This window comes from Acomys minous, assembly GCF_964271855.1.
Source record: "Acomys minous genome assembly, chromosome: 3".
NCBI lineage: Eukaryota > Metazoa > Chordata > Mammalia > Rodentia > Muridae > Acomys > Acomys minous.
This window is the reverse complement of record NC_140485.1, coordinates 12,737,825-12,757,492: the sequence shown is the minus strand read 5'-3', so window position 1 is coordinate 12,757,492 and position 19,668 is coordinate 12,737,825. Positions and strand designations below refer to the sequence as shown.

At 39.6% G+C, this 19,668-nt stretch overlaps 1 protein-coding gene across 15 annotated transcripts in view; it reads left to right on the top strand.

Annotated features, from left to right (window-relative positions):
- Positions 1–2,244: 2,244 nt before the first annotated feature.
- Positions 2,245–19,668, top strand: part of ANKEF1 (ankyrin repeat and EF-hand domain containing 1) — a 29,493-nt gene continuing 12,069 nt past the window's right edge. For 2 of the 15 annotated variants that reach the window (XR_014778098.1, XR_014778099.1), the window contains exons 1-8: positions 2,246–2,571; positions 2,743–2,838; positions 6,336–6,728; positions 11,194–11,393; positions 12,327–12,476; positions 13,445–13,568; positions 16,227–17,049; positions 18,261–18,487. Coding sequence is in view for 13 of the 15 variants with exons in the window: in XM_084776161.1 (XP_084632287.1) it covers positions 6,383–6,728; positions 11,194–11,393; positions 12,327–12,476; positions 13,445–13,568; positions 16,227–17,049; positions 18,261–18,487 (1,870 nt within the window). In the remaining 2 variants the exon portion in view is untranslated. Of the gene's footprint in view, positions 2,572–2,742; positions 2,839–6,335; positions 6,729–8,885; positions 8,954–11,193; positions 11,394–12,326; positions 12,477–13,444; positions 13,569–16,226; positions 17,050–18,260; positions 18,488–19,668 lie in introns of those variants that run through there. The other 13 variants (XM_084776165.1, XM_084776154.1, XM_084776155.1 and 10 more) reach the window with 13 other exon arrangements.

Sequence of the window (19,668 nt, the reverse complement as noted above, 5' to 3'; positions counted from 1 at the left end):
ACGCCCATGAGAAATTCTTGTTCATACTTTTCTAAAGACTCTGCACAAATACGATTCTAGAAGCTTCGCTTTATAAGGAAATATTGAAAATACTCTGAACAGCCTCCAGTAGTAGTTAGTGCTGACTTAAAGGGGGGCGTGGAGTCGCAAAGCAGTGGAATGCCAGACTACTTTTAAATAGCACACTACTGTGTATGTATGCGTGTGCGCCTGTGTGTGTGTGTGTGCATGTGCACGTGCCCACCTGTGTGTAGTTATTGTTGTTGTTAGGACAGTGTTTCATGAAGCTCAAGCTGGCCTCAAACTTACTATAAGGCCTAGACTCCTGCCACAGGCCGTCAGGGGTTTAGGGATCATAGACATGAGCTACCACAACCAGCTATTTTCTCCATTTGAATACAATTTATAAACATGGGGTTGTATTGTAAATGCCCATCATTTAGGGAACCATTCACAGGAAGAAACACATTTCTGGATGCTAGGCAAAATTAAATACAAAGTTCAAACTGAGAATAGAAAAGTGTTCTCTCTCTCTCTCTCTCTCTCTCTTCTTTCTTTCTTTTTCAGTCTTTTTTTTTCAATTTTTTCTTCAGTCACATTGTCTTTTATGTTTTTCATACTATCATATTATCTATAAATCATTAAGCAGTTTTGTGTGAAATAGTTCTTAAAATATTTTATTTTTTTAAAGATTTTATTTATTGTTTATCCAGTATTCTGCCTGCACATGTGCCTGCATGCCAGAAGAGGGCACCAGATCTCGTTAGAGATGGTTGTGAGCCACCATGTGTTTGCTGGGAATTGAACTCAGAACCTTTGGAAGAATATCCAGTGCTCTTAACCTCTGAGCCATCTCTCCAGCCCCCTTAAAATATTTTAAAACATTTCTGTGTTGATAAGTTGGGTGTCAGGAACCATGAAACTTTTAATGAGAAACATTTCTAAATTATTTATTCCTAATCATGAAAGATTGGGCTGGATTTATAAGTCAGTGCTTAAGAGTACCTGCTGCTCTTACAGAGGACCAGTGGGTTGGGTTCCCAGAACCCACGTGGCAGCTCATGGGCTTTTTTTGTTTTTTATTCACTCTACATCCTAATCGTAGCCCCCTCTCTCATCTCCTCCCTCTTCACCCCTATGATTCCCCCCACCCCAAGTCCTCAGAGGGGGGTAGCTCTTCTCCCTTACCAACTGACCCCAGCCTATCAAGTCTCAGGACCTCCAGCATCCTCCTCTTCTGTGGCCTGGTAAGCCCCACCCCACCCCGACCCACTCCGCACCCCTCCCCCACCCCTCCCCCGTATCCATCCGCCCACTTCCCACCCTCCCCACGCCCCCCCATTCCTACCCTCCCACCCCCACCGCTCTAGTCCCAGTCCCTATTCCCTGCCCCCACTCCGACCAGGGGAAAGTGATTAAAGAGCAGGCAACAGAGTCCAAGGCAGAGATAGCCCCTGCTCCCCTTACTAGGGGATCCCTATGGATTCTGAGCTGCCTCTTGGCTACATCTGAGCCTAGGTCATTTGGATGCATGGTCCTTTATTTGGTGCATCCCTCTCCGCCGCCACCCACCCCAAGGCCCAGATTTGTTGGCTCTGCTGGTCTTCCTGTGGAGCTCCCGCCCTCTCAGGGTCCTTCTATGCCTCCCTCCCAACTCTCTGCCCGAAGTTTGGCTGTGAGACTCAGCTTCTGCTTCGATCCCTTGCTTCATAGACTTTTGTAACTCCTGTTTCAGGAATGCCTACGCCTCTTCTCACCTCCGTGGTCACTGCTGCACACGGTGACTTAAATGCCCGCAGGAAAACACTCATACACATAAAATAAGTAATTTTACAAATACAGGTTTTTCATTTTCATAAACCGAGTTTCAAAATTTGCCTCTCAAAAAGGTGAGGGGATGGCTCAGAAATGAAATTATTCTCATATCCATTTCCACTATGTGTGAATAATTTTAGGAATGAATAGCCCAAAAGATTATTCATTGGTACAATTCATTGCATTTTTCATTTTCTGTTAATTTTACTCAGTAAACTGTGTTTTACTATTACCAGTTACCATAGCAGCTTAGTTTTACTTTTATGTTTTGATTGAGGGCAGATGGTGGGCGAGCAGAATGAAAAGGGCTGAGTCGTGGTGTGCCACCCCTGCATGCATTCAGTTTAGGACGCTGCAGGCTGCTGTTAAGCCCACTTCTGAGGCCAGCAGTGGGCGGGGCCTAGGCAAGCTCCGCCCAGCCGCGCACCTGAGCGGTTGCCCTGGTTGTTACCCTGGCAGCGGGCGCCTGTGAATAGAGCTCACAGTTGGCCCAGCCTGGCTGCCGCCTCTCACCCCCTATGCCTCGCCCCCTGTGATCACCGGGCCACACGCTGGCTGATACACACACACTTTGCTGCTGCCTGTGTGCAGCGTAGCCTGCTCTGCCTGAAGAGACGCCATTCAATACTGGTGCCTAAGGCCTTGGCTGGGGCCCATCCTAGGAAACAGAGATCAGGAGTCCCACCAGGCCCTCACAAGACCAGGGAAGCAGGTGCTCAGAGAGATCCAGCTCTCGATGGCCTCTCGGACTGAAAGGTGAGATGGCTACCCTACCTTCTTCTGTGAAGTGACATATCTCTATTGCCCTTCCCACCTCTAGATTTTTCTGGGAGTAAAATGAAGGCACTGTAGAAAATCCCAGAAATGTAAACCAATGCCTGTGAGTAGCCGGCCTGCCCTGAAGGACTTGTCTAAATATTTTTGCAGTAGATATCAGCTTGCCTATGTCTCAGCATGGCAAGGGACTGTCCACTCCGCCTGACCAATGTGGAGCCCACCATGAGGAGCCCGTTTCAGACACAGGTATCTAGTGCTTCTAACCAGAAACCTGGGAATCTTCTTTTGTGCTTTCTCTTTGGTTCTTTTAACTTGCAGCTATTAAGTATTGAGAAAAGTAATAATTAAGTGCCTCATAATTCAAGTTGTACGGGTTTAGAGAAATAACAGTGTTATAAATCTCATGTTCTGTAATGACCATATTCTAATGCAAATGATACACAAACACTAATTAGACTTTCTTTCTTTCTTTCTTCCTTCCTTCCTTTCTTTCTTCCTTTCTGCCTTTCTTTTCTTTCCGAGACAGGGTTGGCTGTGTGGCACTGGTTGTCTGAGAACTTGCTTTGTAGACCAGGCTGCATATTTAATATTTGCTCATTTCATTATATAGACAAAATATAAAAAGGACTGCAAATACATAATAGATTCAAGTTTAGGGTTTGTATACGTGAATGTATCTGCACTTTATTTTAAACTGGATTTAAAAACCTGAGCTTAGTCAGTAGATAAAGGGATGGGTACATATGTAATCAATCAAGAATAGTCTTATTGGTAGCCTCTAGGTGGTGAATGAATGGCCATTGAACACAAACTTAATTTTCTTTACTTATCCTAAAATGTTAGGAGTCCAAAGTGTGTGTGGTTCTGATCTACATTTTAATAAGATTTTTCTTCTTCTTTAAATACTGGGATAGATATAGGACTGTTATAGAAGTAATGAGACAAACTGGACGCCTGGCGGTAATTTGGCCTAGTACAATAGTGCCGGGTTGATGTCAAGATATACATGAGGGGCCAAGATGGTGGGATTTGCTGGTGTGTTTTGAATAAAGGCTTATTTGAAGAAAAGTAGATGACCACTGCTACCATTATCAGAAATGTAGGTCAGGGTAATACATATTATACATTCTGCAATTGTCATGTTGCTTCAAAACCTTAATTTATTCTTTGGGAAATTTCATGCATACATAAAATATATTTTTACTGTATTTACCCTCTGTTTTCTCCTTCAGTTACTTATGGATATCCCTCAACATGTCCCCCTTCATGTCATCTTTCTTATTTTATATTTTAGTATTTCACCTTGTCTAAGTACTGTTGCTGAAGCAGAGACAACCTTCCAGTTAAAGAAATGTTTCTTCCCTCTCTGTCTCCCATCAGTGGCCCCTAGTCTATGACATCTTAGTGAAGCCCACCAGATACAGAGAGATAATAGTTCTTTTCACTCTTGGGGGAGCTTATGGGAGCTGTGTAAATCTGAGAGGAAGAATAAGAAGCTTAAAATGGAAATAAAAATCAGGAGGTGGCACTACAGAGTTCCCAAGGATAAAAAGAGTCCTGTGACCTATCAAGACAGTCCAACAATGAGATGTCAATCATAAAAAAGAGAGCAAAGACCATAGTAGGGAAGTATACAGTGGCATAGACAAAAAACAAAAACAAAAACAAAGCAAAACAACAACAACAACAAAAAAATGGCAACAGATATACCCTGGTTGCCTATGGTGACATGAAGAAAGACCAAAGGATCAAGGATCCACTTCACTGCCCTGGAACATGCAAATGAAGGCACTAATTTGTGATATGGGAAAAGAATGTTCATACTTGCTGATTTTTGTAGTAAAATAGAATATATTCATTGCAAATGCTTACTGGAGCATGGCATATTGGAGCCATTGTGGAAGCAGTAAGACATGCCTGGAGCTAGGTTAAGATAGATGGGGGAAGGAAGGTAGATTTTTTTCACGTAACCTTCAATATAAGATGAGGATGGGGTGGACTTCTCACACAGACCCGAGGTATAGATGATGCCATCAGTTTTTCTTCATCTTTTGAGTATATGCTTTCTGCAACAGCCCTAGCAGCACAACCCACAGCTTGGCAGCTTCAGCAATAACGGCCTTGCCATATGCTTATGCTAGATAGAGCCTTCAAGGTGCTGATTGGCCAGCACCTCCTAGGTGTAAGCAGTTGAGCAGTTCAATAGTTGGCTGTGGTGGGACTTGGCCTTGGTCATAGACTAACCCTCTTGTAGGGCAGAAGGACAGCCACATTAAAACTACTTAAGAGTTGATTCCTCATATAGTGAAAGGGCTTTTTTTTCCCCCAGGAAAAATATAAACAAGCTGAGCCTATCTAAAATCAGGGCCTATTCATCCAAATCTTCCTATAAAAATTATAAGGAAGTTATATATTAGGGTACTCAATTTAGCATTGATGGTATTTGTGAAAAAATTTAGTTGTCTCTCCTCACCATAGCTGCCCCAACCTCACTTAAGATGATGAGGGGAATCAATACTTCCACGGGGCTCCTTGCAAGCATCACAGTGGTAGCGAAGTGGATCTGAGTGAGGTAAATGAAACTCAGGTCAGCATGATTTAGCTGGTGCTGCATCAAAACTTCTCGAGTCTGACATTAGGACAGTTTATTTTGGACATTTAAATCCAGCACAGATTTATGGGGAAATTGCCTAGTAACAATTATCCCAATTACATATGCACAATAGTTAAGGCATGACTATATCAAAACTCTTTTGACATGAAGAAAGGCAAGGGATCAAGGGCCCCTTCACTGATCTAGAACATGTAGGTGAAAGCATTAACTTGTGGTGGGGGAAAAGAATGTACTCAAAAGCATGTACCCAAAAGATGAAGACAAATTTATGGCATCAGCTGTACCCTCAGTCTTACTGTGTCAGAAGTCCCCTCACCCCACCTCTAACCCATGTGACCTCTACCATGAAGATGGGTTCTATAGTTTAAGGGCCTAGGATTTGTTATGGTCTCTGACTGAGATAGCATAAGGGTCCACGGACTCTGAAGTACATTTGACATCTCCCCTAAGGATGGGGTCTGGTGACTCAGAAACAAAGATAATCATAAGGTCTAAGGAGAGAAGAGTCTTAGAGAAACATTCTGGTGGATTGGGGTGATGGCTGGCTCCTCAGATAGCAAAAGTCACCAGATGATTAACAACATCCACTCCCAACCTTCTGGGTGAAAAGTAGATATTCATTTCCTCCCTTGAGGAGACAACGCTGCATAATTAAAACTCCTGGTTTCTCCAGTGTTTGTCTGTGATCATTCATGCCTTTTATACCAGCTCATCTTTGGTGCCTCACACAGATCAGTTTTTTTGGCTCTTATTGAACATGCCTAAATGATGTATATAGTTCAATATAGGGGAAATACTGGTGTAGGCCACAGATAGGAACCTATATCCTAATGTTTGCAACTCAGTTAGCCTCACCTTTTTCATGGAAAATATAAATGTCATAGCAATGAGGAGAGGTTCAGTGTGACAACAAGGGTACTTTCATATAAATTAGAATAATTTCTCTGAGTAAATTGAAATATTTTAATGTTATATCTGCTGAATATTTTTAGGTTATATATAACATTTTCTGAAAGCAGTTTCATCAAAGCATAATATTTATTTAAAAACCTCTTTTGAGCTTTAACATATTGTAATAAAGGTAACTGTAACAGTTAACCTTTCCTCATTTTTCCTTTTTGCTCTACAGCTTTTGTCTTAGTCCAGAAAGCATTGTAAAGAAGTGAGTGTTCAGACATGGCTTTAGTAGACAACAGGCTTAAAAACTTACAGATCTACAAACTTCTTCAGTGTGTCCGCAACAAAGACAAGAAGATGATAAAGAAACTGACCAAACTTGGGTACCCCGACCTAATCAACTTCACTGAACCTGTTGATGGACTGAGTGCTCTCCACTTGGCTTCGGTTTCCAATGATATTGACATGGTTAGCTTTCTCCTTGGACTTGGTGCTCACCCTGATGTGCAAGATCACATGGGCTGTACTCCAACCATGAGAGCTGCAGAGCTGGGCCATGATTTGTCAATGGAAATTTTAGCTAAAGCCAAAGCTGATATGACAATAGTTGATAATGAAGGAAAAGGTAAAACTCCAGTGTTTTCTCCAGAAGAATATATTCACCTTGTAGCCAGAAAGCAAGAAAATGGATTCTTTTTCATTTCCTAATTTTAGGAGTAAACTAAGATTTTTGTTTTGGTTTGGCTTGGTTTGGTTTTTAGTTTTTCAAGTCAGAGTTTCTCTGTGTAGCCATAGCTGTCCTGAACTTACAGAGCTGGTCTCAAACTTACAGAGATCCGCCTGCCTCTGTCTCTCTCAGTGCTGGGTAAATTAAGATCTTAAAAGATTCAATTCCCACGGCTGCACCTAAATATGTAGCCTCCGTATAATCTAAAATAGTTTAGGAATTTTGTGTGGAAACAAGTTTTGAAATCCCACTCGTGTAAAAACAACTAGAGTGGTTTGTATTTGATGGTTTCTTCTTCTTTTGGTGTCATCATCTTCTCCTCTTCCTCCTCCTCCCTCCTCTTCCTCCTCCTCCCTCCTCTTCCTCCTCCTCTCCTTTTTATTTTTTATTTTTTATTTTTTGAGTCTGGGTTTCATCAGACTTGAATCTTCTTGCATGAAGTTACCTAATAGTGAGATTGCTTTCATGCTCTTATAGGTATGAGATTATAAGCTTGGTAGATGCTTTCAAGTGAGGACAGCCTTCAACATGCAGACATCTATGGTAAAGGGTAAAATCTTGTTTAGAAAGAAGTGTTTCTTAAATTTTAGAACGTGGTAGTCTTAGACTTAGGATGCTAGATGGATTTTTCCTGTCCTGTTAGTATAGAAAGGACTGTGGTTGAGAGAGTGAGAAGAGTAAGGTAGATTTTGCTTAAACTCCATGTATATAAGGTCAATTTTAATATATTTGGAAATATATCTTGAAATATTACAGATGGCTGTTAAGAATTGTTGCACATGTAATTCTGCTGACAAGCTATCAGTCTAAAAACATGGTCGGGAGATTTTTGTCTAATTGAGTTGCAGCCAAGAATTGAGCCAGCCTCATGAAAATTAATAAAATGATTACAAGCGGACTCAATATAAAATGGTAGATTGAATCAGCTGTCCCAGAGGATTGCCACAACTACAAAGCCACTGTCACTAGCCTAAACTAAAGAAGTGAATCTTATTTTACATTGTTAATATTTTCTGACAGGAGGAAAATCTATTCTGTAACTCACTACCAACTTGATATTTGATATATAGTGTATGCTAGAGCCACATAACAAAATATACTTAAGATATATTTAGAAGCCAAATATGGTTTAAAATTTTAAATACTGAAAGCACAGTTTCAAGCTTCATAGAATGGCTGGGCGGAGAGGCTCACACCTATAATCCCAGGACCTGGGAACCCAAGGCGTAAGGATCATAGTGGTTTGAGGCCAGCCTGGTCCTCACAGTGAGCTTCAGGCCATCCTGGTTTATATAATGAGTTTTGTTTCAGCTAGAGTTACATAGTGAGAACCCAGCCACCCCAGAGTTTCATAGAATGCCACTGTCTGAGGTGTCTTCCATGAAGTATGGAATCATTTAGATGTTAAAAGTGGAACATGCACAATTAGCCCTACTATTGAATTCCTTAGCCAGCCATTGAGTAAAACAGATTGAAGCATCTTCCTTTGTTCCTGTTGGAACTCAGTCAAAAGATTTTTAAATGTTTATTTGGCTGTGTAGCAGTTTTTCCACATAGCATCAAACATTAAGTTATGTAGAAGGAACTCTGAAAAACACTGTAATGAAGAAAAGCTCATTTCTTAAATTGGAACCGAAATATAAATCAGACAGAATATATCAAAATGAGACATTATATAGCATAAAAATCTAAGAATATAGAATTTTTTAAAATCAAACTAAAATTAAGAACAAGGTCAAATAAATATTTGTAGCAAATACAACAGCCATGTGGGTAATATTCATACCCATTCAAACTACTATTAAGCTAATAAAGTTCTGAGAAATATGAACATATGGAAAAAATAATATAAGTCACACGGGAGAAACAAAATATGAAGTAAAATAAATGCAATGTGCTTTCACACATGATCCATGGTTAACACAAGGCCCCTGTCTTCCCCCTTGGAGGAGCCCCACTTGGCTGACACAGCTTCAGCTGGGGACCAGCTCTTTGCTTATTCTAGGATACTCCCTGACATCCTGTTTCCTGATTGATTGCATGTTATTTCTACAGGACAAGAAAAGATGGAGAATTTAAATGTGTCATTAAAAGGATGTGACTTACTCCGTAGGCTTTGAGCTGTGAGTTATAAAATAATGCACTTCACAAGCGCCTTAGGGCTTTGTTGTAGTAGATTTAGTCTAGTATTACACTCAGAGTTCAATTTGGTTTGGTTCTCTGATATGTTATTTCGGTCAGCTCTAACTTATTTAAATTTTTTTGAGATTATAATGTATTTACAGTACTCCTCCTTTCCCTTTCCTACCCCCACCCCTTCCATATAACCCTCCCCACTGCCCTTCAACTCCACGGCTTCTTTCTCCATTAGTTGTTATTGCATGCATGAATACATATATACACATGTATAGGAATACCTATATTCCTAAACATAACCTTTTTGGTTCATATGGTGCTATTTGTATATATGTTTTCAGGGCTGATCATTTGGCACTGGACAACCAATTGCTATGCTCTTCCCTAGGGAGGACCACCTCTCCTGCTCCCAGCATTACTCAGTTGCCTATCTCTGTCTGTACCTAGAATTCCTCTAGCAATTTAGCTTTCCTTCAATGGTTGAAGAGATTGATGACTCTTAGGCACACTTTGATCTACTGTTAGACTCTCACTTATTTCTTATATGCTTAGTCGTGTGTGTGTGTGTGTGTGTGTGTGTGTGTGTGTGTGTGTGTGTGTGTGTGTGTGTTGATTTTGCATATGATCAGCAGCTTGACTTGGTATCATTTTTTCTATTTTCTTTCTCTGTGACATTATGAAGCCCCCCTTTAAAAGATCCTACTTGCAATGTTGCCATACAAAGTCATAGGAATAACCTCACTTTTCTCATTAGACAGGAGTTGAGTTTCTGTCCATAAAACACCTCTTCACTTGGCTTTTCTTCATGTTAATAGTTCTTGGGCAAGTTTTTCTGAAGTTCAGTGTTCCCTTTTGATCTTGAGATTCTGGTTTTTCTTTCACAAAATTGTCCTTGTACCTCTGTGGTTTTTCTGTTGTATTTTGTCCTTTGTTACTAAAACATGTGTGAAGTCATCTTTGCTTCTCTTTGAGTCATGTCTTTTCTGTAACTGTCATTTCTGTAACTTTCCTCTTTCTTTGACTGCAGTTGGGACAGGCTCTTGTCCTCCTTGTCTGCTTCTAATTTGACTTTCAGAGCTTAATGTTCTTTTCTAGGTTCTGCTGGCTCAATCCTTTTTTCTTTCTGTCTTTTATTCTCTTTGGTTCTTTTTGGTGCTTGTCTTTGCATTTTAATTTTGAATGAGTTATATTTTGTTTCTTCACTAATATAAAAACAGGCCAGGCAATCATCTTTATAAATGTGGTCTTTTAAGACTATTCTTTTACCTGCCTTTTATTATCCATTCCCCTATGATTTTGTGGTTTCTCTTTCATGGTCACATGCTTCTTTCAGGCTGCAGTTCTTTTATGAATGAAGCCTCTTTGGGAGACAGCTCATTACAATGTCAATTTGGAGTTTGACTCGTATTTATATACACCTTAATTAACACCACTCTGTCAGGATTGTAACAATATCTGATATTACAGTACATGTTTAACACAGAGTATGTTGATGGAGAGTATCTTTTGGGTCCCAAGTGCAATGATTTAGCATTTTCCTCTGTTGGGTGGAACAAAGAGCTATACCAAAATGGCCGAGCGGCTTTGATTTTTCTTCTTACTGCTGTGAAATCAAGAGCCTGCTCCCTATAAACATGGGTTCAAATGGAACTCAGGATAGCTAAGGAACTTCCTGGCACACACACAGCCCTGAAGATCTGAAGGGTCTGATGGAGTATGGACTGTAAGTTGCCAAATCCCAGCGCCAAAAAGGACTCCATATGCGTGATCCATTCCTTCCCCAGTACAAGTCCTGTAAGATTTAGTTGTAGCTGTTTTCCAGCTCTGCCAAAGACATAGCTCATGGAATTTTAAATCCTCCTTTTTTCTTGCCAGATTCAAGTAGGTAGTTAAATAGATAGATAGACAGACAGACAGACAGACAGACAGATAGATAAAGAGAGAGGGGTTTTAATTATTTTCTCTTTTCCTTTTGAGATTTTAATTACAGTGTTTTTCCTTTCCCTTTTCTTCCTCCAAACCTTCCCATATCCTATTCTCCACTCTCCTTAAATTCATGACCCCCTTTTCATTAGTGATTAATGTATGCATGTATGTATTTGTAGATATGTATATAATATTAAATACAACCTGCTGAATCTATACAATGTCACTTTTATCTGTGTTTTCAGGGCTAGCCATTTGGCACTGGACAAGGATTTCTCATTGCAGAACTATTTTTCTACAGGTGTGTTATTTTACTGCATTTTACCCACCAAACGGCATCATCGATGTGCACTGATTGCCTTAGACCATGGCGCAGATGTCAACAATGTCACCTATGAAGGAAAGCCAGTATTCCTCAAAGCTTGTGAAGAAGCGCATGACGTGAAGGATATGTGCCTGGCGTTTTTGGAGAAAGGAGCCAACCCTAATACTATCAACACAGTACGACTCTCCCTGCAATTAATATTTCTTTATTCTACTATGCTACACAGTCAAGTAGTTGGGGGTTTTTTTGCTGTTGGGATTTTTTGATTTTGGTTGGTTGGTTTTTGCACTTAGTCACGATAAAATTGCAGCCCAGCATGGTGGCATACATGCCTTTAGTTTCAGCACTCAAGAGGCAGACACAGACAGATGTCAGTGGGTTTAAGGCCACCTTGATCTACACCTACTAAGCCAGGCAGGGCTACATACTGAGACTTTCTCAAACAAAACAAGAAGGGAAAAGGCGTTCGTGGGGAGGGAGAGACATAATAACATTCTGTTGGCTCATAGGTTTCTCGTCTCTATTCACTTTCATTTTATATTGCTGCCACACTATACTTCATCTGCTACCTGTGTTTGGAAGTTGGTCCATGTTATTCATATTGTCAAAATATCATTATAGCAAGCAGAAATGGTATCACTGGCACCTGACAAAGAATATCTCTGTAGAAAGAAAATCCTGTTGCTTCTCACATATATTTTTATTCCTCTTTTCAACTGGCTAATATGGGGTTTTCAGTTTTGTAATTATTTCCAGGCATTCAGAAATAGATTTTCTTTTCATTAGAAAACAAATGCTGCCTAAGTCTGGCGTGCTGCTCTGCCCCTCGCCTTTTCATTTTATACTCTGCTTTCTTTGTAGACTTATATTTTGATCGCATGGCATTCTCACAGGGGTATGCAGAGCAAACTTGATTCTGGCTTTAAAAGTCCATTTCAGATAGTCACAGGCCTGACTGAGTGCTGCATCTCCTGAAAGTAATACCAATAAAAATGTATATCGTTAAACGTCTTAGCATAAAGCAACATCCAGTGAATTCAAGTCATGTTTGTACTAATGAAGGCTTCTGCATAAAAGCGTCAACAGCATTTGATCCGTTTTGTGTCCAGTCCACAGGGCGCACGGCTTTGATGGAAGCAGCACGAGAAGGGGTATTGGAGATAGTTCGAGGCATATTGGAAAGAGGAGGCGAAGTGAACACATTTGACAATGATAGACACCATGCTGCTCATTTTGCTGCCAAAGGAGGCTTTTTTGATGTAATAATTGTTCTTTGCTTTAAATTTGGCTGTTAAAGCCTTCTCTTTTTTCTTTTTCATGTATATTATACTCAGGCAGGTATTTTTCAAAGTTACTTATGTTGCTTTATCTTGATTTTCCCAGATATAAAAAGTTATCTCTGACAATGTATCCTGTCTCTTCACCAGTTTTATACATTTGGCAACTTTTCTATATATTTGTTAACTGAGACACTGAATATTACTAGCAATATTTTTTATGTAATTAGCCAACACAAAAATCCTGCCACCTAGGACTATGCTATGTAATGCCTCTGATAGCCACTGAAATCTTCAAGCCCCATGTGATCTACTTATGGAGAGGACAATGTCATCACATTCTCATCTCTTTGTTGCTTGTGCACCTAGTGATGCTCCTGAACTTTAAAGTCTAAACTTCTGACCCCTTAACAAACATAGCTCACAGATCCAGTGGCACTGCAAGGGACAGTGTAAGAATCAATGCTATATTACGTTGTAAAATCCTGAATCACAACCAAAAATCCTTTACTCAATTTTCTGAGGTTTAACACCGGACCTTTGTTTGTGTCATGATGCCTTTTCTGTATAATGAAAATACAGATTAACAGTAGAATCTGGAATGAGTTAAGAATTTGCTGCTCTGATCTAATTTGCCATGCTCTGATGCTTTCTGAAGTTGTCTACACTCACCAAAGTGGCAATGCCTGGCTGTTCCTGTTGTCTGTGTCAAGGCTGCTTGATGGAACTTTTGGCAGAGATGAAAACCTTCTATACCTCAGCGCATCATTAGCCTACTCATGGCCTTTGAGCACTTTGAATGTGGCTAAGAAGACTAAAGACTTGGACTTAAATTAAATTTTAGTTCAAATTTTCAAAACCCACATGTGGTAATAGACAACAGATTGGATTGCACAAGTCAATGTTCGTGTAGTAACTGAGCATTCCTGTTTTCTCTGTTTATTTTGCAGATATTGAAGCTTCTCTTTGCCTACAATGGTGACATGGGGCTGATTGGAATGGATGGTAACACACCGCTTCATTTTGCAGCTATGGGTGGCTTTGCAGATTGCTGTAAATATTTAGCTCAGCGAGGTAAAATTGTCTGATAGTTTTGTTTAAGGTGTTTGTGGTCTACCCATGTCACAAGTGATGACATAATTCAGGCCTGCCACCTACCTGTATAATTGTTAGTCACTGATCCTCATCCAATGTAGGATGAAAATTGAATTTTGTTCTCACACAGCTGCTCATTGAATTATGAATCTAGTAATGGGAGGAATTAAAACTTAAATCCAAAAGGATTTTCATGTGTTAACCAAATTTAAAAATGCTTATACTTGATTAATATCCTTATTTTAAGAGTCCTAACATCAATCTAAAGAAATACAAACATTGAAAATATTTTTATTATCTGAAATTTTAATTACGTTATTTTTAAAATGCATGTTAAATTAAAAAGGATTTCTGGGTGATTTGTAGTTACAAGGAAAATATTTTATGGGAAACAATAAAATGGAAAGACTTATGAAAATTTGAAGTGTAAAATACATTCAATGTATAGATTTTCTCAAAGCTAAAGAACTAGTTACTATCTAGTGCACATGATAGCTTAGAGAATCATTACAATGAAATATTGGCTAGCCAGGTTGAACAACATAAATGCACTGCTGCTGGTCAGTTACCCACTAATTGAGTGTGCATCCAAAGTTTAACTCCAGTAGAATACATTTGCACTTTGTTGAATTTTATGTTATTTCTAGGTTATGAAAAATAAATTTAAAAATATTTCCCACAACTATACAGTAAAACAGTATTTTCTTTTGCTGCCCTCCAGAGATAAATTTTAGAACCATTAATATATATGATTAACAGGCCCATATAATTAATAGTATAGTTAATCTGGTTTTACTTCATTAAGTCATACTTCTCTCAATACTAAACTATTTTAACAAATAAGAAAAAAAACTGTGTCCTATGCAAGTTTTGCCCAGTAAACTAATCTTACTTTACATCTGTCACTGTCAACATTCTGTTCTGACATTGCACTTTTAACAATGTAGATTTCCAAACATTAGTAATCTCTCAAGGCGGAGTCAGTCTCAATCATCTCTAATATGGTGAACGATTTTTGCTGGGACAAAATCGTATTTGTACTCCATTGATAATATACCCAAGTAGAAAATGCTGGGATCCATCCCTGAGAAGCAAATGACCAAAGCTTTGATTATGCACGAAGGCCTGGCCAAGGCATAGAGAAACAACACATCTTCTTGGATGAAACCTAAGATGTTTTCCTAAAACCAAGGTCTGAACACACTATGTGATCTGGGGAGTGTTTGGAAGGTCAGAGGGACAAGGTCAGAGGGAATACCAGATTTTTAACCATAAAAAGGCTTTGCTACTGGGGTGACAAGCTAAAGTGGCTCTAAAATCTCTTATCCCCCAGTTCTGGGGTGAACACAAAGGAACTAGCTTGAGAGGTGTAATTGCTTGGGATCCGAGACAAAGCAAAACAGTCAGTCAAAAGCAGTTGCGTGTCTGTGGCATCGCCATGCTGTGGAACTCCTCCTGGGATGTCCCCTATCCCTTTCTAAGTAAATGAGGGTTCTTAAAACTGCTTACTGTAAAACTTCCAAAACTTCTATTTTCATATACTCCTATGAAGTATTTATTACAATTAAGATTATTAACCTTAGTATAAATATATATTTTTGACAGTTCCAATAAAGATTGAGCTTGAAAATCATTGTTGACAGTTTTCTCCTCTCTCCTTTTTTGGAGGAAAAGGGTGGCTTGTGTTCCTAGTTGTCCTCTTTCTTCCCCACAACACACAGAAGGATGAGCATGCTTTGACCTCTGAGGTCTGACAAAGCTAGGATCATAGGCATCTTTTCCTCCTAAGAAATAAAGATTCTTATTCTCTCAGAGCCACTTTATGCTTTCATGATGTCATGCTGGAAGAACAGCTGCCCAGCCCTCCTCTAGATTAAAAACCAAAAAGAACATCATAATAGATGGACTTATTTATGTAATAGATTTTTAATACCTGAAAATGCATTATAGCCTCCTTGGTAGCAATAAATATTTCCTGATATAGTTAGACATGTTCAGACTTTTACTTTTTTTTCTTTTAGTAAGGAGTTAAAATAATGAATTTTAATGTTTATCTTATACAAAAACACTAGTCTGGAATGTTGAACTTTCATTAAACACATTGGGTTTTCACCATCTTATGACAAAACAGCAAATTAGGATGAATTATCTTCAGTTAATAGAGAAAACATGAAATCTTGTTTTAGCGTGTAAAAGGCTTTGTGTTAAAAAGAAAAGAAAAGAAACAGGTATCTTGCTGTATTGTGAAATAATGGAGTCCTGTGCAAGCTGGTTGGATCCAGAGTTTCCTTACTTATTGTAGGATACCCACACTCTTTCCCTTTTAGCATCATCTCCCCAGAAAATATCCCACTGATACTTGTTGCAAACATCTAATTTTATCTAAGTTGCCGATCTACAGGTATGCATACATATGAGTAGATACATACTGTAAACTTGTCTATTAGAATTCACTCACGTGAAGCTCTCAGGAAAATGAATTGCTGTTTGTTTGCAGAATTACAAATGGTTAAATGTGTTCATACATCAAATTTAAGAACAAAACTGACTACACAAAATTAAGTCGCGAGTGTCGTTTTGTGGGGCCAAGCAAATAACTTTTGGCACAGTCTTAACAGCGATGCCTCCTCCTTTTAGGATGTAATCTGAAATGGAAAAATTTGGAGCATAAAACCCCCAGAGCTGTAGCGAAAGACGGAGGTTTCAAATTGGCTAGCAAAGAACTTCGTCGAGCAGAGCTGACTGCGGCGAAACTCGCCAAGCCTGGAGTGAAAAATCCTAACCCACTATGGGCTCTCAGACTGCACGACTGGTCCGTGGAGCATGAGGCTTTCCTACGGGAAGCCTTTTCCCTGGTGGACAGGGGTGATGGCGTAGTCAGCAAAGATGACTTCATAGTGACCCTAGAGGAGAGACAAGACTTTGTCACCTCGGATCAGTTGATTTCCGTCGCTCAAATGCACGAAAAAGGCCGCGGAGGTGGGGTCAACATAAATGAGTTCTTTAAGGGAATCAGATACTTAGGTAAGAATTATGTCTTAGGATCTTTCGCGCCTAAGAAAAAGAAAATGGGGTTGGGCAAAAGGCCGAGGAAAGGCAAGTTAGTTCTGCCTCTCCCAATCTGCACCATTCCGGAGAACGCCTTACCCAGGAGGCCAGATGGAGGCCCGCCCTACTATATGATCGAGACCCACCAGAACCTCACCGACTGCAGCAGGTTCAACAGGGACCACCCGCCTGATCACCCCTTCCAGGACGACTCAAAGTGGTACATGGATGATCCAGGGAAGGTCTTCGCAAATATTAATTTTATCGCCAAGGCGGGAGACCTGGCCTCTCTGAAAAAGGCCTTTGAAGCAGGAGTGCCTGTGGATACGAAGGACAGGTTTTACAAGACTCCCCTCATGACAGCGTGCGCCACCGGCAACATTGATGTGGTCAAGTTTCTTCTTGAAAAGGGGTATGCTTTCAGGTTTTGGGTTTTGTTGTAGCCCCCCCCCGCCCCCCTGCGCCCCATTCCCCGCAATGGACAACCCGAATGACAAGAGGATGCAGGCAAAGGGGGACATGGGATGGTAGGTGCACCGAGACAGTAGCCCACCAAGATGACCACAAAGTGAAGGCAAGGAGTTTTCATTCTGGGGAGGAGACGTCTTCTAGCTGCCTACTCTTGCTGCTTGCTAGGGATTGGGCAACTCGGCTTTGCCATCGGGTCATACCTAGATGGTGAGAGATGTTGTGGAGTCATCTCTTCTTTCATGGAGGGCCACTTCTTTCATGGAGGGCCACAACAAATACAAGTAGGGTGACTGCCGCAGTGACAGAAGACATCCGTACCTCTCCATTTCCCAGACAGCAGAGACTGCCTTGCTTCATAATAAATATCATTCAAGCATGGTCTTTTCACTTATCTCTTAAAGCTAAAACTACTGCGGAGTCTAATGGCTGCTTCTGCCATAGTTATGTAAGTGGAAGCAAGTTTCTGAATAATTCTATGCCTCTGTTTCTGCAAGTGTGCAATGACTCCAATAGGACCCAGCTCCAAACTCATAGATTATTAAACAAGTTAAAATATGTAATGCTCTTTGAATACAATTATTACAAATACTCGAGGAAAGGCATTTAACGTTGATACAGTGTTGGACGTCAAAGACATTCATTTGCATATTATTAAAAGACAGTAAAAACTGTTGAGAAGTGAAGTTCTAATGAGGACTAAAATTTTAAATAATTCATTACAGTGCTTAGATTTTAAAATAAAGAGTAATCAATTAAGTATCAGAACACGCAGAGAAAGTAGACACAAAGTGGAATAATGTACATGCTATCTTTTTGCCCAGCTTTTCCTTCATTGACACAGATTTAGAATTTTCGTTGATTTTAACCTTTGCAAAAAATGGAATCCCCAGTTTGAAATGTAACTTTTCAAACTTATACATACATACATATGTACAAAGGAAGTAAAGTCTGCCAAATAAATCAAAACACAAAACAAAAGAAAAGTATTTGGGGACATAAGGAAACATAAGAAAATTTACACAGTTTACTTTTCTCAGAGCTCTTCTGATTGATAATTTTATAAGGGTAAAACTTTGTGAAATTCTTTACTTTGACTTTTCAGTGTGTGGAACAACTGAAATTCTCCATTAGCGTGTCTGTCTTATTATGCAGGGCGAATGTCAATGCAACAGATAATTTTCTGTGGACTCCCCTTCACTTCGCATGCCACGCTGGCCAGCAGGACATTGTGGAACTTCTTGTTAAGGCTGGAGCTGTAGTAGATGCCACATCTATCAGCAACTCCACTCCCCTAAGTAGGGCCATCGAAAGCTGTAGGCTGGACACTGTAAAATACCTACTTGACATTGGTGCCAAATTCCAGATTGAAAATAGAAGCGGTATGCATTTGTATTAACCAGTGGTTGGGGGGGGGTGGGGGAAGTAGATTGATTTTAAACTGCAAATTCTGTCGAATTTGTCCTTGTAGAAACATGGCTTCCCTGGTACTAACAGAAACATCAGCTTTCACTAAGTGTTAGGGAAATATGTCTGATGTTCCAATCATTGGTTAAAGGCTCAGCTTTTTATGTTTGCAGTCTTTGTGGACTGATATGTGATATATTTGTAAAGTTAAAAAGAAAAACTCTCTGGGGTAATAAAATGGAAGGAGCCATGAACTACAGGCCCAAAGTTCTTTTTATTCATTAGGTTCAAATGACAGAAGTTTTTCTATTACACCGCTGTAACTAATTTTTTCTAACCTTTATTTTATGCTTTCCTTGGCTAATGACTAAAGGAAACCTTAGTACTATGCGTGTTGCATATTGACCAAAATGACAGAAATATATTGATAATTTGTGTGTTTAAACATAGAGAGTATAAAATCAGTGTATTTGCATATACACAAGCTAAGCTTAAGATAACATTATTGATTATAATCCTTTCTAGTGCATATAACAGTTTATCTTTGATGTTAACCTAACTATAACAAAATTAGTATACGTGAAGGTCCTTATAGTTTTGTTTTATAAGTTTTAAATATTATAATGTAGTTACATCATTCTCCTTCCTTTTCTCACTTCCAAACCATCTCATATACTCTCCCTTACCTTAGTCTCTTTCAAATTCATGACCTGTTTTTTTTAACTCTTGTTACACACACACACACACACACACACACACACACACACACCACCTTCCTAAACAAACACAGATTACTCAGTCTATATAATGTTACTTGTTTATCTGTTTTCAGGCATGACCATTTGGTGTGCTCTCTCTTGGGAAGGCTATTTCTCCCACCCTCAGAATTCCTGGAGTGGTGTGTGTAGGGTTGAGACCTCCTACTTTCCCCTGTCCAAGCTAGTATCACTATTAGTGTTGGCCTTGTTCATGTACTTCTAAACACTTGATTTCTGCAGAAATTTCATGTTTTTAGTTCTTAACACAGACCATTTTGCAGGTCACACTTAGATTGTCACTACTAAAGCCTTTATTTCATAATAAATGGCCATCTATAGACTGCAAACCTATATTTTCCCTTAGAATTGGACAAATTCCTAACTTGAGGCTCTAAAAC